The 22,595-nt window shown below is 47.2% G+C and overlaps 1 protein-coding gene across 1 annotated transcript; it reads left to right on the top strand.

The window, feature by feature from the left end:
* Positions 1-1,991: 1,991 nt before the first annotated feature.
* LOC136469791 (predicted GPI-anchored protein 58) lies at positions 1,992-19,186 on the top strand. The gene is made up of 2 exons (XM_066467852.1): positions 1,992-2,370; positions 18,885-19,186. The coding sequence occupies exons 1-2, from the start codon at positions 1,992-1,994 to the stop codon at positions 19,184-19,186; spliced, it is 681 nt and encodes a 226-aa protein (XP_066323949.1).
* The last annotated feature ends 3,409 nt before the right edge of the window (positions 19,187-22,595 follow it).

Below are 22,595 nucleotides of genomic sequence, written 5' to 3'. Positions count from 1 at the left end.
CCATGTTCATTATCCCTCTCAATCTCCCCCCTAGCATCCTCTTTCAACGACAGAACATATTCTTGTCGTTGATAATTTCTGAACACCCAGGGAATAATATGAGTGTGTACATGGAGCCTCTGATTGATGATTTGATCCATGCTTGGGAGGAAGGGGTATGGACATACGACCGAGCTACAAAGACAAACTTCAAAATGTATGTTTGGTACCAGTACTCCCTACATGACTATCCGGCGTATGGGATATTCCACGACTGGTGTGTTCACAGGAAGTTCCCATGCCTAGTATGCAAGGCGTCTCTGATGTTCATTTGATTGATGAAGGGTGGCAAGTATTCATCATTCAAAAAACATCGACAATTCCTCCCTCTTGACCATCCATTAAGACAAGATATCAAGAACTTTATGAAAGATGCAGTAGTTGAAGGTCCTACACCCTAGATGATGATTGGTGCCACGGTTTGTGCCCAGTTAGATGCTCTTGAGGTCAATGACCAAGGAGACCATTTTCTAGGATATGGTGAGGAACATGCATGGACTCACAAGCCGTGCTTGTGGAATCTCCCCTATTTTGATGACCTTCTACTTCTGTAACAACCCAAAAATCCATACACCCAAAAATACCAACTACAAATTTTTTTTAGAACTCCCATATGATGATGAGTGTCATGTATAGAAACCCAACCTAAGAAATGCATTAGGTCTGACCCAACCAAGACAACACATAAGCATGGCATGTCATTTGTTGATGATGATTATTTAATTTCTAACAAAATAAAATGTTGCATACAATGTTAACTTAAATTGTGATTTGGATTCTCATTTTCTTTATGTTATGCTTAACAATTCCATTAAAGTAATAAACCATAAAGTTATTATTAAACAAAATTCCCTAAACTCCAATGAACAAGTTACCTCAGTTTTAAATTCAAATTCTAAACCAAATTTGAATTCAAACAATGGAAAAGAAATAAAAAAAACAGAAAAAAGAAAAGGACAAGAAGGCCTCCTAGCCAGCTGCTCGGCCCAACCCGCGCGACCAACTACCGGCCCAGCCCTCCACTTCTCCCCCTCCACTGGCCCACACGCGCACAGTAGCAGGCCAGCCCCAACTCGCACACAATAGCCCAGCTCGCGGCCCAGTGCGTCGCCCATGCCCACGCGCCCTGCTGCCTTCGCCAGCTGCCGCTGCCACTTGGCCCCATGCATCAGCCACACGTCGCCCACGCCCGCGTGTTTCCCCGTCTCACTTGCAGTTGCTGCCGCTGGACCCTGCATGTCAGCCCTCCTATTCTTCTTCTCCACACCGTGCTCAATCGCTGCGCGACCAAGAGCCGACAGCGGTGGCAGGGGCGGGCCAGGGGTCATGCCTGGGGCATGGTCCTGTCTCCCCCTTGGCGCATCACCCACGTGACCTCTGTGCCAACCACCCCACGCCGCAATGTCGTTCGATGCCCACGGTGCATCACCAACCGTCTGCCCATCCGCCGAAGATGGAGCTCAGAACTCCGGCTATAAAGCCACGCCCAGAGCCCTAGGGTTCTCCCAACACCCCGCCGCCACCATGGTGGCCGACCACAGCACACCTGAGCCAAGAGAGAAGAGTGGGGGAGAAAGGGGGGAAATGCTAATGCCGCTGCGAAGGGGAAAAGCTCGCCGAAGTCGCCGGAGCCAAGGGCGACACCGTCGTCTACATCATCGACGCGGTTCGGCATGGCACTGCACGGCTACCGGAGCTACACGGCCTCGAATTGACACGGCACCACCATCCATTCTTCCACGCCACCCACGGTGAGCCCCCCCTTCCGGTCTCTCTCTGCCGCCGAACCTCACCGTCGGCCATGGCGCTCCACACCTGGAGCGCGTAGGCTAGCGCCTTGTCTCTGGCCACTAGGAACACACGCATCCACGCACACCCCACGACCATGCCGTGACCACCCCGTGGGAGCCCCCTTGATCACCCGTGCGCATCGCCATCGTCACCCTGTCGCCATGGCCGCTGGAGCCCCCACCGGCCACCGAGAAACCAAAGCCCCGCCTCGAGCTCGGGACACCCGCGCCGCGTCCACACGAAGCCATAGAAGCCTCATCTGCCCAGCACTAGCCACTGGAGGGCCTGCGTGCGCGGCCTCACCACCGGCGAGCACTGTCGAGCCGCCGACCGCCGTGGCCAACGCACTGGAGGACCTCGACCACCACTTAGACCTTAGGATCATGACCGCCATGACCCGGGGAAGCTTTCCCCCTCCCCAATTGGACACCAGCACTGCCACGGAGGCTCACCGGGCACTCGCCGCCGACGGGAGCACCGCCGCGGAAGAAAACAGGGGAACACCCCCTCGCCGGCCACCCATGCGTGAGCTCGGTGCACGTGAGCCGAGCCAAGGAGAAGAGACGGTGGACTTGGTCCACCATGCGCCCTGCCGTAAGTCCATGGACCATGAGCGCTGGTCCACCGTGAGCCACACGGTGTGAGCCGCGCTGTGGACGAAGCCCAATAAGAGCCCATGACCATGACGTGGCAGTGTCACAGCGTGCCACGTGTCCGGCCCGGCTCAGCCCAACCCGAAGCCCAACCGGCCCAGTTCGGACCCGGCCTGTATTGACCGTTGACTGGTCAACATTGACCGTTGACCTGGCCCCACATGTCAGCGACACAGTGTTGCTGGACCCCCATGTTAGACGATGACGTCATGCTAGCGTCGTAATGACGTCACACGGGACCCATATGTCAGCAGCCCATGCAGCCAGGGTGACGTCATGCTGACGTCACGCTGACATCAGCTGCTGACGTCAGCAGCCCAGTCCCCACATGTCAGTGACCCTGACTGTTGACCGTTGACTCACTGTTGACTGACGTTGACTTTGACCGGACCCACCTGTTAGTGACCCAATAGCCTTTGGCCCCACCTGTCGTTGTGGATGACGTGATGATGTCATGCTGACGTCAGCTGGACCCCACCTGTCAGCTCGGAGCCATGATGCTGATGTCATGCTAATGTCAGCAAGCCATGTGGACCAACCACAGCATGACACGTGTCAGCCCAGGATTAATTCAGCCTTTTTCTATTTTCAGAAATAGATTTAAACTTCGGAAATTCATAACTAATTCATATGACCTCAGAAAAATATGAAACTAGGACCAAAATTCATCTAAAATCAAGCTCTACGCAATGAACCCATGTTTGAGTGCATTTGGCTCTTTTGAATTTTCATTGCTTCTTTGTGCTATTCTATAGACGTCGATAACGTGACTATAATGCGATCGTTTGCAGACTCGGAGGAGAATCGGATAGACGAGGATCGTGAGTACCGTGAGGAGTACAAAGACGACTACACTGAAGGTGCCACATCCCACCCAATCTCGTAGCACCTATTACGCATGGCTAATGTAGAACTGCTATTGCTTTACTTTACTATTATGATCATACTATGATATGACTTGCATGGTAGTATGCTTTCTTGATGGCCTTTACCTTGACACAACCATACCCCTGCATACCCTGCTATTAGGTTAGACACATGCTTACTGCTATATTTTATTTGCTTGTACTTCTACTACGCTTATACTACATTAATGCGTGGTGTATTTTGGACTACGGGGAGAGTGCTGCGTATGTGTGACTTGGGTGTGTAGAGGGTGAGGGTTGTGTCGACCAAGTTGGAGTATACGATGAGCCTAGGGCAAGTCATGCCATGTGGTGCTACCTAGGCACCCTTGGAATGGATACCTGTGGTGGGTAAATAGTATATGAGGTGGTCCTGGGTGTGAACCTGTGATGGGAGGAGCCCGGGATGGAGGTGCTATGGTGGCACGATAAATGGAAACCCTGATGAAGACATTCTGGCTTGGTCACCCCTAAGGACTTACTAGTACTCAGATTCACCGGGAAGCCTTACATACCACTCGCCCTATATGGTGCGAGACGGCCAGACTACTTGGTAGGATATTGCCACTACTGCTAGGTTGATAGCGGACAGTGTAAGGAGGTACGGGGCGCGAAGGATCTCCCCTACACCCTTCCGAGATTTCATGGAGACCTTGTGGACCTGGCTCATGACTCATAGTTTCAGCCACCCCAGATTAGACTTGGGGTGTACCAGGGCTGAATGGTAGTGGTATTATCCTAAGCTAGCAAGCAGCCGGAATTAGCCCAGTTGACGACGGTCAGCGAGGAAGGCGGATCTTGTGGTTATGTAAAACCTCTGCAGAGTGTATGGTTGATCGATCGATACATGTGCCGACTTGTCGGCTATGGACCTTTCCTGTGTTTCGCTTAAACTAGATAGTAAGATGAGTCCTTCTTTTCTTCCCCCCTGGAAGTGAGTGTTCGGTCGTAGCCAGGGGCTACGGGCCTTGAGACGGTGCCGAGAGGGAGTTGGCCTATCGACTGAGCGATGGTATAGTATGGTGATGGTGTGAAGGTGGTGGTATGTCGATTCCCAGGATCAAAACCTGGCTCTGGAATGGAAAATGGGGTGGGATGGGTGTGTGAATGGTGTTAAAACTTGACCAACTGTTAATAAATACTGATATGCTGATACATAGGAAACCCCAGCCTTATAGGTTCCTTTTGATTATATCCAACTTGCATCCAATTTCCACAAAGCAATGCTCATAGGGTTGGGAGTGGCCAGTACAAATCGTACTGATAAATTTTGGCATACAGGTTCTGCTGAGGAGTATAGCTCCGAGGAGTTTGACAGTTGAGGGGTTCGTGCCTATGCTCGAGTTTGGCGATCTTATCATCAAGCTGTTCTGAATGAATGCTACCTTTGATTCCATCAATGCGGCGATGTAATAATTTATATAATTCCGCACTATTTGTACTCTGATATTATCGTTGTATGGATGTGATATTCGACTAGAATTTGGGTAACATGATCTACCATGGTCTTATTACACTTCAACTCTGTGGATTTCCCTTCATGGAAATTGGGGTTGTTTCAACTTCCACATAACATTGATGTAATGCACACTAAAAAGAATATCGTCGATGTAATTTTTGGTACAATCATGGACATTCCTGATAAGACAAAGGATAATGTTAAGGCTAGAGTGGATCAGGCGAGGTTATGCAATAGACCAAAGTTAGACATGGCGCCTCCCAGAGACAGAAAGTCATGGAGAAAGCCTAAGGCCGATTTCGTTCTGACAAGGGCCCAAAGGAGGGAAGTACTAGAATGGTTTCAAACGTTAATGTTCCCTGATGGGTTTGCAGTGAATCTGAAGAGGGGAGTGAACTTAGCTACTATGCGAATCAACGGGCTCAAGAGTCATAACTACCACATATGGCTTGAGTGACTACTGCCGGTGATGGTTCGAGGCTATGTCCCTGAGCATGTCTGGATAGTGCTAGTGGAGTTGAGCAATTTCTTCCGCCAGCTTTGTGCTAAGGAGTTATCTCGTACCGTGGTTGCAGACATGGAAAAAATGACACTTGTGTTGCTCTACAAGTTAGAGAAGATCTTTCCACCTGGCTTCTTCAATCTGATGCAGCATTTGATTTTGCACCTCCCGTATGAGGCACGAATGGGGGGGGCTGTGCAGGGCCGTTGGTGCTATTCAATTGAGAGATTTCAAAAGGTTCTTCGAACTAAATGTAAAAATAAATGCAAAATTGAAGCAGCCATAGCAGAGGCATACATTCTGGAGGAGGTGTCAAACTTCACAACAAAATACTATGCTGATAACCTTCCTAGCGTGCATAATCCACTTCCTTGTTACAATGTTGGCGAAGATGAATCGAACCTTAGCATTTTCCGAGGGCAACTAGGAAGTGCAAGTGGTGCGACTAACAAGACCTTGAAACATGAAGAGTGGGACACTATTATGCTATATGTCTTGACCAACCTATCCGAAGTGGAGCCATACATGCTGAAGTTCTCAACAAACTTTTTCTCAAGTAGTCACAATTCTGTGTCCAACTCCCTTGTTTCTCGTTGGTACTAGGAATTTTATGAACGATTCTAGCGAGAATCAAGGGAACCTACCCCGCAGGAAACTTCGACCCTTCTTGGAGAGGGTGTGGCAAATGGAATGCCTGATTTTATTTCTTGGTTCAAACAGAAGGTACTGTCCATTTTGGCTTGTACGTAGTTTGACATTACAAGTTGCTTGTACGTGTGACTAATATAATGAACTACCCTGCTTGAACTTGTAGGACAAATCGATGCGTCTATGAGTGCCGAGTTGAGATAGGTTGTCGATGGTTGTTCCTATAGGGTCAAGTCATTTACCAGTTATGACGTGAATGGATATCACTTTCATACAACAAGCCACGAGCAGAGTCGGCCCAATCAAAGAATCACAAATACCGGAGTTTTTACGCAAGGCTTAGATGGGGTTGAGTATTACAAAAGAATTGAAGAAATATACGAACTCATGTTTCATGGTTGCAAACCTCTTAATCCCGTTATATTCAAATGCCATTGATTTGATCTTGAAGTAGTGAGGTGGACCCCTAATCTTGGGCTAGTCAAAATTCGACAATCATCTGTCTTACCAGGAGACGATGTCTATATTGTGGCGCAACAGGCAATGCAAGTTTATTATCTCTCATACCCATGCCAAACTATAGACCATCTTAAGGGTTGGGATGTTGTGTACAAGGTATCGTCACACGGTAAACTACCTGTCCCCATCAATCAAGATTACAACATAGACCCCAACACATATGACGGAGAGTTCTTTCAAGAAGATGGGCTCGAAGGGAGTTTTGAGATAGACTTAACCGATGCTCAGGGAATGGAGGTAGACAATGAAAGTGGTGTTGACAAGGATGCCGGTGACGAGGTTCAGAATGTGAAGGACTTAGAATTACTTCAGTGATTACATCTAAGCAACGACGGTGATGACGACATTCCTCCTTCGGAGCACGGGGATGATTATATCGACATGTGTGATAGTGATGATGAGACCTATGATCCAGCTAATCCCGATGATGATGATTATTTCTAAAACATGTATGATCCGTGCTAATTGATTTATTATTTTCTAAGTATGTTTTATTTATTTTGCATCTATTTTGATGTATTATCTATGCTAATTGATTTACTCTTTTTAATTGCAGGTGATTGAACAATGGTGGGCGGTATGAGGAGGGTAACGTCGCTTTATTCAAATGCGACAGCTGAGGGGTCCGGGAAGAGCCCTCGGGGTAGACCCAAGGGTCGAGCGAAGGGTGGAGGCAAGACGAGGCCACCGTCACCTATACCTTCGTCATCGTCTGAGTTACCTTCCGCTCACTCATCCTTTGAGGAGGAGGTATAGGTGGAGGAGGAGGTACAGGTGGAGGAGGAGGCAGGGGTGCAGGATGAGGCAGGGATGGAGGAGGAGACAGGGGGTACCTCTTCCTCTAGTACAGGTGTGTGGTTGCGAGGTCCCTCGACCCTCCCGAAGCGACCGATACCTCTTGACAGACGCCTGCTGATTTGACCTGATGGAGAGAACTAAGTAACTTTATATGTTATCACTAATTTTTCATTTGATATGTTCAAAATTATAATAGAAACTAATAATTTATCTTAATCACTTGGATAGGGGATGGAGAAAGGTCAGTGGGGGTGATCACGCACGCCATGTGAACGACATCCTTGGTCTTTTGATCAAGGAAAAGTTCCCTGGCCTGGTGCAGTTCGATGGAACTGTCGAGTCGGCCTACACTTGTGATGAGGACATCAACACCGATCATACATCCACGCCGTCCACGCCGACACCTGCTGGTCCAATTACTCGTGCTTGTGCTCGAAAAGTTAATCATCAAGTGAGTTCCTTCTTGAGCTCTTGTCCATCCTGTTTAGATCTTGGAGACACGTGCACTCTTGTTTTGATTAGGAAGAGAAGACCGAAAGGGAAAAGGACTCGCGTAGGCTGGATTCGGACTGCAGCACACCTCCAACTTGCGACGGTCGCCACGGTTACATACGGAGTCAGATTGGGGTGATTCTGGACTTGTTGGAAAGCTAATAAAGTCTACTTTCATACGGATCTGACCTCGTACTCATACCTGCTCAGAAGCGGCGCCAACAGTCCAAAAATCACCGAGAGGTCTATTCTGTCCAGGGTGCTGCGCCACCTTAAGTTAGCCCAATGGGCTTGTATCGTTTAGAGTCCAGTAGGGACGTGTCCTAGGGTTGGAGCACGACCCAAACTCTCTTGTGGTCATCCTCCACACGTCATATACCCCTTAGCCGCCACCAGGAACACTGGGGTTTTGTTTAGATCAAGTTTAGCCTTTGCTACTTGCTTGTAGGCGCGCGTGCTGATCCAGCCGCCCGTCTCCTTGTCTTCGGAACCCCACTCATAGTAAGATTTAGTTTGAGGCTTTCAATTTCATCTTGCAAATTTAGTGCTTGTTTCGTTGTTCTTGCTAGTTCTTCGATTGCTTGCAGGACGGGAGCCCTAGTGGCTGGTTGTTGCGCTCCACAAGATCGTGACGGCCTTTGGAGGTGGTGTATCGGTTGCTAAGGTGCAGTCTTGGAAGGCTGTAGTCGGGCCGTGAACGTCATCTCCATCCACCAAATCAAGTTGTCTCACGCCTCTCATCGAAAGATCATCCATAAACCCTAGCGGGTTCATATCAATTGGTAATCAGAGTAAGGTTTATCGGTGAGAGACTTCCAATCCTTCACTGTTTTATTTTTCCTATAGTCTAGAAAAGCCAAAAAAATAGTAGATTAGTTTCCTGCAATCCTATAGACCTTTGAGCCGTGGCTAGTGCTACCTAGTTAGGGCTTGTTGAATATTCGGTTGCATCGGGTGTGTCGGATTGCTGGTCTTAGTTTATTCCCTTAGAGTTTCGAGTTCTTGTCACTTTCCTATCACAACACGCGCTATCATATAGTCTCTCTGTTGGCCGAATCCAAGTAGGGTTTGAAGTTTGAATCGGACAAGGAATCGACTGTTCCTCTCTGTTGGCCGAATCCAAGTAGGTTTTCAAGTGTGAGTCGGATCAAGGAATCGGTTATTCCTCGCTGTTGGCCAAGTCCGAGTAGAATTGGAAGTTCCAATCGGATGAGGAATCAGTTCACCCTGTGGTACAAATATCAAACTAACCATGCTGCAAGTATTCATATCTAAATGAGTGGCTTACTCTAGAGAGAGAGAGAGAGAGTGTGTGTGTGTGCTGAGTTACTCTTTGGGAGTGTTCTTGTTCATATAATCAGTTTTGAGTGCCCCCTGAAAAAAATGTATATATATTCAAAAAAAAAAGAAAAAAAAGAAAAAAAAAGCAAAAGAAAAGAAGAGACAGGGGCTGATCTTAGAGATTTTTCGTTCACTTTGGGTGGTGTGTTGTGCTCTCCTTTGTGTCCAGGCTCGCGTCTCTAGCACAGTCTAGACTAGGACCAGCACAGTACCGCCGGTTGAACGATTATTCAGCTTGCTTTTTGTAACTAACGTGGTGCTAGTTCATTCCTTGTTTCAGTCCACCTATAGCTCCACATATTCTACAGCTTGACAGGTCTCGTGCTGCGGCACCGATACACTTCATCCATTGCTGCAGACTTGTTGGTAGACGACCCCTCCTGTCGAGCAAGGTAAGAACTGGTAAGAACTTGTGTAACAGGTGGAGAGTGAGCGACTTGCTGTAGCTACATCCTAGTAGTTGTAGGGCTTTTATTTCTTCACTTGTCTTCTTGTTGTCTTTGTCTTTGAACCATGCCAGGGTCCGACGGAGATAACCAAATTCCACATTTGCCTCGCACAAAGGGCATCATACAACATTTTGAAAGGAAAGTGAAGCTGCACACGGAGGGACTTGATAATGACTTGCAGGTGACAAATGACAAACTTGGGCAGTTGGAGGACTACGCAGATTGCCGCAAACAACAAGCTTGCAGGTTTGGAGAAGTCCATTGCTAGTGTGGACAAAAGCCTTACTGCTCTGCTGAGGCGTTTTGATGACCTCCACAACAATGATAAAGACCAGCATAAAGAAGAAAAGAAGGAGGAAGATCGAGAGGATGGTAGTTATGATGAAGAATACACAGGTGATACTAAACATGATGATCGAGACACTCGTGATCGACGTCGCCTACGTCACAACCGTAGAGGTATGGGTGGCCGCCGCCGACGTGAGGTACACAATAATGATGATGCTTTCAGTAAGATTAAATTTAAAATACCTCCTTTTGATGGTAAATATGACCCTGATGCATACATTACTTGGGAGATTGTTGTTGATCAAAAGTTTGCATGCCATGAATTTCCTGAGAACACACATGTTAGGGCTGCTACTAGTGAGTTCATAGATTTTGCTTCTGTTTGGTGGATCGAATATGGCAAGAAAAATCCTAATAACATACCTAAAACTTGGGATGCGCTGAAACGAGCCATGAGAGCTAGATTTGTTCCATCTTACTATGCCCGTGATATGATAAATGAGTTGCAGCAATTGAGACAAGGTTCTAAAAGTGTAGAAGAATACTATCAAGAATTACAAACGGGTATGTTGCGTTGTAAATTAGAGGAGGATGAGGAACCTGCTATGGCTAGATTTTTAGGTGGGTTAAATCAGGAAATTCAGGATATCCTCGCTTACAAAGAATACAATAACGTAACCAAACTGTTTCATCTTGCTTGTAAAGCTGAACGGGAAGTGCAGGGACGACGTGCTAGCGCAAGGACTAATGTTTCTGCAGGGAAAGCTAGTTCATGGCAGCAGCGCACGTCTACAACTCCGTCTACACGTACTCCTATGCCATCATCTAGTGACAAGACTCGAGCTGCCCCCACCAATTCAGTAGCGAAGACAGCGCAAAAGCCGGCTGCGAGTACTTCATCCGTGGCATCGACAGGTAGAACAAGCAACATACAATGTCATCGGTGCAAGGGATATGGCCATATGATGCGTGACTGCCCAAACAAGCGTGTTATGATTGTCAAAGATGATGGTGAGTGTTCATCTGCTAGTGATTTTGATGAAGATATACTGGCATTGCTTGCGGCTGACTATGCAGGTAGTGAGGAACACATAGAAGAACATATTAATGCAGGTGACGCGGAGCACTATGAGAGCTTGATTGTACAGCGAGTGCTTAGTGCACAAATGGAGAAGGCAGGAGCAAAATCAGTGACACACTTTATTCCAAACAAAGTGTGTCATCAAGGAGCGTTCGTGCCGCATGATCATTGATGGAGGTAGCTGCAACAACTTGGCAAGTAGCGACATGGTATAGAAGCTCGCCCTCACCACCAAACCACACCCCCATCCCTACTACATCCAATGGCTGAACAACAGTGGTAAGGCAAAGGTAATGAGACTTGTGCGAATCGATTTTGCCATCGGATCATACAAAGATATTGTTGAATGTGATGTTGTGCCTATGCAAGCTTGCAATATTCTGCTAGGTAGACCATGGCAATTTGATAGAGATTCGATGCATCATGGTAGATCAAATCAATATTCGTTTCTATACCATGATCGAAAAATTGTGTTGCATCCTATGTCTCCTGAAGCTATTATGCAATCTGATGTTACTAAGGCTACAAAAGCAAAGAGCGAGAGCAATAAAAATGACAAATCTGTTGTTGATGACAAAGATGAGATAAAATTGAAAGGATGCTGTATGCTTGCTACAAAATTTGATATTAATGAGTTCAATGCATCCACCTCTGTTGCTTATGCTTTGGTATGCAAGGATGCTTTGATTTCATTTGAGGATATGCAACGTTCTTTGCCCCCTGCTGTTGCTAACATTTTGCAGGAGTATTCTGATGTGTTCCCCATTGAGATACCAGCGGGGCTGCCACCAATACGCGGGATTGAGCACCAAATTGATCTTATCCTTGGAGCATCTTTGCCAAACCGTGTGCCATACAGGACCAATCCGGAAGAAACGAAAGAAATTCAGCAACAAGTGCAAGAACTACTAGACAAAGGTTATGTGCGTGAGTCTCTTAGTCCTTGTGCTGTTCCAGTGATTTTAGTGCCTAAGAAAGATGGAACATGGCGCATGTGTGTTGATTGTAGGGCTATTAATAATATCACTATTCGATATCGACACCCTATTCCACGATTAAATGATATGCTTAATGAATTGAGTGGTGCTATTGTGTTTTCAAAGGTTGATTTGCGTAGTGGGTACCACCAGATTCGTATGAAATTGGGAGATGAATGGAAAACTGCTTTCAAAACTAAGTTCGGTCTATATGAGTGGTTAGTCATGCCTTTTGGGTTAACTAATGCACCTAGTACTTTCATGAGATTAATGAACGAGGTTTTGCGTGCTTTCATTGGGAAATTTGTTGTCGTCTACTTTGATGATATACTGATTTATAGCAAATCCATAGATGAACACCTTGATCACTTACGTGCTGTTTTCAATGCTCTACGTGATGCACGTTTGTTTGGTAACCTTGAGAAGTGCACTTTCTGCACCGATCGAGTATCGTTTCTTGGCTATGTTGTCACTCCACAGGGAATTGAGGTTGATAAAGCCAAGGTGGAAGCTATACAAGGATGGCCTGTACCCACGACGGTCACGCAAGTGCGGAGTTTCCTAGGACTTGCTGGTTTCTATCGCCATTTTGTGAAGGACTTCAGCACCATTGCTGCACCATTGAATGAGCTTACAAAGAAGGGAGTTCCCTTTTCTTGGGGCAAAGCACAAGAGCACGCCTTCCATGTGCTGAAAGATAAGTTAACACATGCACCTCTACTCCAACTCCCTAATTTTAATAAGACTTTCGAGCTTGAATGTGATGCGAGTGGAATTGGATTGGGTGGTGTTTTGTTACAAGAAGGCAAACCTGTTGCATACTTTAGTGAGAAATTGAGCGGGCATATTCTTAATTATTCTACATATGATAAGGAATTATATACTCTAGTGCGGACATTAGAAACATGGCAGCATTATTTGTGGCCCAAAGAATTTGTTATACATTCTGATCATGAATCTTTGAAGCATATTCGTAGTCAAGGAAAACTGAATCGTAGACATGCAAAATGGGTTGAATATATTGAATCTTTTCCTTATGTTATCAAACACAAGAAAGGGAAGGATAATATCAATGCAGATGCATTGTCTAGGAGATATACTTTGCTGAATCAACTTGATTACAAGATCTTTGGGTTAGAAACAATTAAAGACCGATATGCTCATGATGCTGATTTTAAAGAAGTGCTGCTGCATTGTAAAGATGGGAAAACGTGGAACAAATTCATCGTCAATGATGGGTTTGTGTTTAGAGCTAACAAGCTATGCATTCCAGCTAGCTCCGTTCGCTTGTTGTTGCTGCAGGAAGCGCATGGAGGTGGCTTGATGGGGCATTTTGGAGCGAAGAAGACGGAGGACATTCTTGCTGATCATTTCTTTTGGCCAAAGGTGCGATGAGATGTGGAGAGATTTGTTGCTCGCTGCACAACATGTCAAAAGGCTAAGTCCCGGTTGAATCCACACGGTTTGTATATGCCTCTTCCTGTTCCTAATGCTCCTTGGGAGGATATTTCTATAGATTTTGTGTTGGGATTGCCACGGACTAGGAAAGGGCGAGATAGTGTTTTTGTGGTTGTGGATCGATTCTCTAAAATGGCACATTTCATACCATGTCATAAAACTGATGATGCTACAAATATTGCTGATTTGTTCTTTCAAGAAGTTGTTCGCTTGCATGGTGTGCTAAATACAATTGTTTCTGATCGTGATGCTAAATTTCTTAGTCATTTTTGGAGAACTTTATGGGCCAAATTGGGGACTAAGCTTTTATGTTCCACCACTTGTCACCCCCAAACTGATGGTCAAACTGAAGTTGTGAATAGAACTTTGTCTACTATGTTAAGGACTATTTTAAAGAAGAATATTAAGATGTGGGAAGATTGTTTGCCTCATATTGAGTTTTCTTATAATCGTTCGCTGCATTCTACTACGAAGATGTGTCCCTTTGAGATTGTTTATGGCTTGTTACCACGTGCTCCTATTGATTTAATGCCATTGCCAAGTTCTGAAAAGTTGAATTTTGATGCTAAGAAACGTGCTGAATTGATGCTAAAACTACATGAAACCACTAAAGAAAACATAGAGCGCATGAATGCTAAGTACAAATTTGCTGGAGATAAAGGTAGAAGGGAATTGATTCTTGAACCTAGAGATTTGGTTTGGTTGCATTTGCGAAAGGATAGGTTTCATGAATTAAGAAAATCTAAATTGATGCCTAGAGCGGATGGTCCTTTTAAAGTGATGCAACGAATAAATGAGAATGCATATAAGCTTGATCTTCCTGCAGATTTTGGGGTTAGTCCCACATTTAACATTGCAGATTTGAAGCCTTATTTGGGTGAGGAAGATGAGCTTGAGTCGAGGATGACTCAAATTCAAGAAAGGGAGGATGATGAGGACATCAACACCGATCATACATCCACGCCGTCCACGCCGACACCTGCTGGTCCTATTACTCGTGCTCGTGCTCGAAAAGTTAATCATCAAGTGAGTTCCTTCTTGAGCTCTTGTCCATCCTGTTTAGATCTTGGAGACACGTGCACTCTTGTTTTGATTAGGAATCAAGGAGAAGACCGAAAGAGAAAAGGACTTGCGTAGGCTGGATTCGGACTGCAGCACACCTCCAACTTGCGACGGTCGCCACGGTTACATACGGAGTCAGATTGGGGTGATTCTGGACTTGTTGGAAAGCTAATAAAGTCTACTTTCATACGGATCTGACCTCGTACTCATACCTGCTCAGAAGCGGCGTCAACAGTCCAAAAATCACCGAGAGGTCTATTCTGTCCATGGTGCTGCGCCACCTTAAGTTAGCCCAATAGGCTTGTATCGTTTAGAGTCCAGTAGGGACGCGTCCTAGGGTTGGAGCACGACCCAAACTCTCTTGTGGTCGTCCTCCACACGTCATATACCCCTTAGCCGCCACCAGGAACACTGGGGTTTTGTTTAGATCAAGTTTAGCCTTTGCTACTTGCTTGTAGGCGCGCGTGCTGATCTAGCCGCCCGTCTCCTTGTCTTCGGAACCCCACTCATAATAAGATTCAGTTTTAGGCTTTCAATTTCATCTTGCAAATTCAGTGCTTGTTTCATTGTTCTTGCTAGTTCTTCGATTGCTTGCAGGACGGGAGCCCTAGTGGCTGGTTGTTGCACTCCACAAGATCATGACGGCCTTTGGAGGTGGTGTATCGGTTGCTAAGGCGCAGTCTTGGAAGGCTGTAGTCGAGCCGTGAACGTCATCTCCATCCACCAAATCGAGTTGTCTCACGCCTCTCATCGAAAGATCATCCATAAACCCTAGCGGGTTCATATCAACTTGGGCCCACTATGCCACCGTCTCCGACACCACTGATCGAGAGGGCAGGTGTTTCACCGATAAGGCACAGCGTGTCAAGGCCGAGCTTTGGGTAAGTCTTTCTCGCATTACATTGCTCAATACATCGCATTGATTGGACATTAATGACTGGATACATCGCATTACATATGTAGGATTTCTTTAGATGCGAGGAGGGATACGAGGCTAAGGTGGATGCTGTGGCTGACAAAGCTGCCAAAAAACTTGTCAAAGACATGCACTACGAGGGGCGCACCAGGCCGTGATCCAATACCACGCGGAATTTCTTGCCGAGAGGATCACTAAAAGGGCGGCAAGAACCATGAGCATGACCTCGGAACAATACATGAAGGTAAATATAGAACATTAATACTTATTTTTTTTTCTGAGATTAATTGCGCTTAATTTCATCTTCTTATATGTCATATACTTGATGACGTAGGTGCCTCCGTGTTGGTGCGCCTACGAATATGCAGTGCTGGGCCCGGATGGTGGAAAGGTGGTGCGACCTCGCTTGGCAGGAGAATCACAACGCTTGTCGGGAGCGGCGTTTGCTGATGCCGGGTCCAACACACCATCAAGGCCACCTCAATCTCTCAGAATACGTGGCTAGATGGGTACGCGAATTCATTTCTTTATTCTAAGGCTCAACTCTACATAATTTTTAATCATATTGCCTTTTTTGCGGTCGGCGTCACATGGTGGCCAGTCCTGCACCTAGTTCGTGGCATATGCTTTGGCCCACAAGGGGAAGGTGACGTCTGATGTCGCCTACAACCCAGAGGACCCGCCCTCGACGTACAGCAACGAGTCCGTCCATAGCCGTCTCGAAGGATACACATCGATGGCAAGGTAGGTCCGTAGCCCAGAGTACGATCCGAGCGCTCATGACCTTGATGGAGAAGTGGTCATGAGGGCGGGAGGAGGCAAGAAGCATGGCCAGTTCTAGATTGGCGACGGCACCATCAACATGGCCAGTACTCCCACTCTCTATCAGATTCGAGCACGGAGCACGGGTTCCAGTTCAGCGATACGCCCACGGCCGAATTCTACATGGTTCAATGATTTTTACATACTTTTGCATTGCATTGTAACATTGGGATGAAATATTGTAGGCTCAGCTAGAACAAGAAACGAGACGCCAGGAGGAGCTAGACGTGAAGATGGAGGCAGAGTGCTAGAGGATGGAGGCAGAGATGGTGGCAGAGCGGTAGAGGATGGAGCTACAGATGTTTGAATATATGACGGGTGTTTATGCTGCAATCGGTCAACCTCCACCACCGTTTCCAGCCCCTCCTCCTCCTGCTCTAAATACTGTTTCAGGCACTGTGAGTCGCTTTACAACCTTGTAATCTAGTTTATGCAGAATCAATCTTACTTTGCATCCTTTGAAAGAGAGTAAAGTTATTCAAAATGTTATCTAGAGATTGTCAGTTATTTAAAATATGTGTTTACCTTGATATTAATCATGTCGATGTTGACCTTCATGCCAATCCCTTCTCCTTTGTGCAGCATCAATCGGTGGCATCGAATAAGCCTCATGCCCCTGCCCCGTCACAGTGGAACTCATGGCCCAAGTGAAGCCCTGTCGTAGTGAACTAGTGGCCTAAGTACTTGTGATTTTATTTGTATTTCTATTTGTGGATTACCTGTGACTACTTGTGGTTGTGAATGAGCTATGACTACTATTTGTGGATTCTGAAGTTTATTTGCTTCTATGTGCTGTCGATATATCTATATGAATTGCCTGTGATGCCTATTTTGAACTATTTGTGATGGATGTGATGTTTATTTGAATGTGGTACGTGGCTGTGACCGAACCAAATAAAATGATTATTTGTGGCAGCTTTGCCGAGTATAACACTCGGCAAAGACCCCTTTTGCCGAGTGCCAGCTGTAAAACACTCGGCAAAGTGGACACACGACATCATTCTGTGCATTCTGGGACTAAAATGGCATGTTTGTCGAGTGTCCGCCCTCTGACACTCGGCAAACAAGTCAAATTCTATCAATTTTAGAACGATCTTTGCCGAGTGCCCAAACTATGACACATGGCAAAAGTAGTAAGTTTGCCGAGTGCCACTATTTGACACACGGCAAACTGGACAGATTTGCCGAGGGCCCCAACTTTGACACACGGCAAAATGGAAACCTTTGCCGAGTGCCCATCTTTGACACTCGGCAAACGTGCCGTGACCGTTTCCTCTCCGTCACGTACTTTTTTTTTTGCCGAGTGTCGTTTTCAGCTCTCGGCAAAGTATTTGTCGGGTGCCCGACAGAAAACACTTGGCAAAGATACTGTTTGCCGGTACTGTAGATGCCGTGTGCTCTTTGTCGAGCGTTACACTCAGCAAATCCGTTGCCGAGTGTTTTTTGGCCTTTACCGAGTGCTTGTGGCACACGGCAAAACTACTGTTTCCGGTAGTGCTAGACAACAACATGTTGTTTTAGCCCCTCCTAACAACTAAGTTTTGCCCATACACTTATATTGTCTTATAACAACTGAGTTTGGCGATGATACAAATAATGTCAAATTTTTTAGAAAAAAGTTATAAATTATTTCTATAGATTGTAGATATAAGAGAATATATATCAAATTATTCACAAATTTCAAAACAAACTATAAATTTTATAAACAAATTCTAGTGGGACCCACCCTCGCCAACCTTATTTCTTCCCTTCCCTTTTATTAGCCACGCACGACCAACTGGTTCCCTTCCCTTCCCTTTGGTTAGCCATGCACGCCCGACGGGTCCGGAGGATTCCGGTGTCCTAGCTTGGCCCGCCGTTGGGGCAACGGCGCCCCTGCTCCTTCCCGGCCAGGCATGGCGGCGCCCCTCTCCTTCCCCGCCCCGGCGCTCGTGCGGCGGCGCCCCTGCTCCTTCCTAGCCTGGCACCGCGGAGCCCCTCTCCTTCCCCGCCTCGGCGCCCGCGCGGAGGCGCGCCTGCTCCTCCACACCACGCGGAGCGGAGGCCCCTCTCCTTCCGCACCTCGCCTGCTCGCCCATCCGCGCAAGATCCGATGGCCCAAATTCAATTGTTAGGAGGGGCCAATCAACCGGTTGATGTTATCTGGGCCTTGTTTAGATGCCACCAAAATTCCAAGTTTTTTCACTCTCTCTCCATCACATCAATTTTTAGCCGCTTGCATGGAGTATTAAATGTAGGTAAAAAAAATAACTAATTACACAGTTTAGTTGGAAATCACGAGATGAATCTTTTGAGCCTAGTTGATCCACGATTGAACAATATTTATCAAATAAGACGAAAGTGGTACTATTCATTGGGTTGAAATTTTTTCAGCATCTAAACGAGGCCCTGATGTCCAGAATACAAATTCTCATTTACTACGTCAGCCAATAATAAATACTACTACTTGCCGGTCAGTTACGACATCAATAGCATTGGTAGTCCTGCATAATCTACAGCTATAAATTCTAGGGATGCAAGCGGCGCGGGCCTGGCCGCAAACCTGCTTAGCCCGCCCCGCAAAAATTGACCCGCTGGACAACCGCAGACAGCTTGTTTTTTCTATTGCAGACTGAAGCGGGCCGTCCTGCTAACGTAAGTGGGCAATTGAGAAAGCCTGCAAAATCCTGCATACGCCCGCAAAGAGACGAAGACTCCCGTCGCGCCGTCCTTACCTCCCTCTGATCGCGATCCGTGCGGCTCCGAGGAACGTCGCCGCCGCCGCTTCGACAAGTCGTCCTCGAAGGCCAGCCTAGCGACGGCCGCCGCGCTAACCTCCCCCGCCACCTCAGACCCGGTCACCACTCCCTCCGCAGCCATATCTCCCACTGCCGAGGCGCCAATGGCCGCTCCACCCGCGGCCATGCCCGAGGTGCCCGTCGCGGCGCCGGCGCCGGCGCCGGAGGCCAAGCCCTCCGATGCCCCCGCCACCGCACTGGCCAGATGATTTTTCCTCTTATTTTATTTTTTTTTTAAACTTTTGGTTGGTTATAAGGTTGCTTTGGGACGCTGGAGGCAAGAAACTAAATGATCAGATGGTGGTGCTGAATCCTTGTGTGGTAGTGGTGTATGTACATCCTTGTTATGTGCTCAAGGCTCAAGGCACACCGCACACACATCCAAAAATTATTCAGAAAACACATTGTGGTTGAAGCGTGTGTGCTGTGTCCATATCTTCTTGTGCAGATTCAGTCTCTGGTAGAAACTAGTTGAAAAGAAACAGAGATGGTGATGCAACACACAGCTTGTACGTATTTGTAAGTGTAACTGCATGAGAATATGAGATGGAGGCGATGTCTGCAGCTCGTTCAGTTCGCTGCAGATGTGCTATAGCGGGCAGAAGTGGGCTTTGCAGGCTCTGCCGCTAAACCTGCAGGAGGATGCGGTTAGCGATCATTTGTGCGGCAGGCGTCCGCGCAGCCCGCAAAAAAGACTGGCAGGCCCCGCTTGCATCCTGAATAATTTCCGGCTGAACCGCTTGGAGTTTGCTTATCGTCTCCATTTGTTTGTACAAGTCAGAGCAGAGGTCACAAACTGCAGTCTAGGAAAATCACGGGCTTGCTGCAGGGGTAAGAAACGAAAGGCACACTTTACTGTACCATCTTACTGCACCACAGATGAATAAATTAGACCTGCAGATTTACTGCGAGCTATTGTTACACATTATCAAGCTACTTATCCCATCAATATGATGTACTGAACATCTGCCACCATGCAAGCGCTAGCACAGCACAGAAAAATGCAAAGATTACGTTACTTGAACATCAAATAGAAACAATTGTGCACAGAGGCGCAGTCGCGCATGCGGTCTGTGACTCTGAGTCGGTGATCGTCACTCCCACCCGCCGCATGCCCGCATCCGTACAGGCAGTTGGCAAATCCAGCGCTGCATGTGTCCCCACTCCTCTTGAGCCGAGCCGAGCAGCGGCCAGCAGGCACCCGTCGTGCCGTCCAGGCGTCCCGAGAGCGCCGCTGCCTCTATATAAGCGCAACGGCCCTTTTGTGTTTCAGACGCCGCAACGAAATCCAAGCTCTAGCTACCAACCTCGGCGCCTCCACCCGTCCACCGCCATGGATCCAAACTGGCAGGGCGGCGAACCCAACGGCCGCGGCTCCTCTACAACTACAACCCAGCGCAACCACCCGGCGATGGCCGCCTCGGCTACAGGAGGCCACTCCGCTGCAGTTGTTGACCGCGTGGCCCCAGTTCCAGCCACGGGGTGGCTATGGCTACTACATCGTGAACCAGAGCTCCTCGGACGTCGGCATCCCTACCGACGGCAACATCTCGGGCTACGGTTTGGCGCCCGTGGTCGTCCCCATGCCCGACCCTGGCTACCACTACTCGGAGTCGGTGGCGCCCTGGCCATTGACGCCGGATGTCATCAGCAGGCAGTACCAGTACCAGCGTGGCTTCGCCACCGTCTTCCCCGCGCCCGGGTAATACAGCAGCTTCCTTCATCCCGCACTGCTCCGTGCCCCCGTCTATCTGTCCGGAGCGAGGGTCTACGCTGAGCAGCCCGGCTCCACCACCGTCTTCAACGCGCCCGGGTACAACAGCAACCTGCACGCCTCCGTCTATCAGCCCGGCGGCCGCCACCGACTTCTCCGCGTGGGACGGCAACGCCAACAATGGCCCGTACAAGTACAACTCTGCCGGTCTGATCGTGCCGCCCCCTTATAACGCTAACCAGGGTGCGAGTCGCGGCCCAGTGGCTGGCGTTCCAAACCGATCCCGTCTGTCTGGCGCTTCAGAATGGCCGGGCGAACGACCTGCTGGGCGCCGTCTAGCGTGCGCGCACGCCCGGCGACGTGCGAGTCGCGGCCCAGTGGCTGGCGTTCCAAACCGATCCCGTCTGTCTGGCGCTTCAGAATGGCCGGGCGAACGACCTGCTGGGCACCGTCTAGCGTGCGCGCACGCCCGGCGACCTCGAAGCCATCATCAATATCGTGATATATGGAACCAATACAACCCCCCCCGGCGCCGCCGCCGATGGAAGTCGCCGAACCTAGGTCCGGATCAAGTTTTTTTTTTCCGGAAATTAAAATTTATCAGATATTCAGGATAAGCATGTTATATCGGAAATATCGGACCAAATTCAAAAAATGCATTTTTTTTCAAAACAAAGTGTAGAATTTGACTTAAAAATATTCCTAAGCTATTAAACATCACTTGTTCACAGATAAAAACAAGAATAAAACATTATGAGTGCATTAGATAGGTTCTACGCCGAACGTTGCTAAGTCCCACATATTACAGTCCATTCTATAGCATATATAATAAGGTAAGTAGTCTCAAATTCATTACAAAATATAGGAGTGCACTAAAAGCTAACAGCACATCCACTGAAGTGTGCCATGCACCATCCAGATCTTTTCCTTTGATATTGAGCCTACAGCTTAAAAAATATTGACATAGACAATTTTCAAACTCAATGAAATAAAATCACAATGACAATGCTGATGTTAGCATATAAAAGGGCCATCTGACCTTTTATAGGCCGTAGATGCTCTTGACAATCGGCTTTCTTTTCTTAGTTGATCTTGGCCGTAGAGGGGTTGGTTCCCCATGATTAACACCTACTCAAATATAAATAACTCAAGAGCATAATTGTAGGATACAAAATCAACTATCACAACATGTATGCATTTTTAAGTCACACGTGAGTTGATTTTAGTCACCTGAACCACCTGGTACATGTGGACCAGCTGTAGTACCACCGCTTCCATCACCAACATCATTATCACCTTTGCCCAAAAAAAGACAGACCAACATTTAAAATAATAACTACAGTCTATTGACAACAAATCCAAATTACTGAAACTGATTTAAACTCATCATCATCTTCATCGTTCGAACTGTTGTCCCCTGACTCGGCATACACTGGGCTACCATGTTCTTCTGAAGAAGTGTCATAGTCATCTACAATACATTCATCATCTTCATCCAATTGCATCTTCCTTTTCTTTTTCTTGCCCAATTGCATCTTCCGCTTAAATGCAGCTATCTCTTCATCGTCCATGTGTAAACTTTCAATGACGAAGTTGCTAGGTGTTGACCAATCATCATCGCTATCATCATATTCATCAAGAATCGGTGTAGACTCACTATGGAATTGTTCAGCCACTCCATGATTGGGCAGCCAGGTACTTTCCCCTTGCCACCGCTATGGCATTCCATCTCTCCTAGAATTTATCTGCCAATTAGGATTGAAACATGCTGTATCAAAATTCCTAAAATAAATTTCATTTATACAAGAGTAATTATTCAGTACAAAATTGCAGGTTGATACACGCTTCCAGTTAAGTGTACTATTCTCTAATCCACCAAGTTGAACAAATAAAAGAAATTATTT

The sequence above is a fragment of the Miscanthus floridulus genome, chromosome 8 (genome assembly GCF_019320115.1).
Source record: "Miscanthus floridulus cultivar M001 chromosome 8, ASM1932011v1, whole genome shotgun sequence".
NCBI classification, from domain to species: domain Eukaryota; kingdom Viridiplantae; phylum Streptophyta; class Magnoliopsida; order Poales; family Poaceae; genus Miscanthus; species Miscanthus floridulus.
The sequence above is the reverse complement of the archived record's forward strand: the minus strand, read 5'-3'. Positions and strand labels throughout refer to the sequence as shown.

Bases quoted from the DNA above. Each gene is read 5' to 3' on its own strand.
- LOC136469791 (XM_066467852.1), top strand. From the start codon at position 1,992: ATGGCCGCTGGAGCCCCCACCGGCCACCGAGAAACCAAAGCCCCGCCT. The intron at 2,371-18,884 runs GTGAGCCGAGCC...ACGCCCGCAAAG, and splicing joins CATGCGTGAGCTCGGTGCAC to AGACGAAGACTCCCGTCGCG.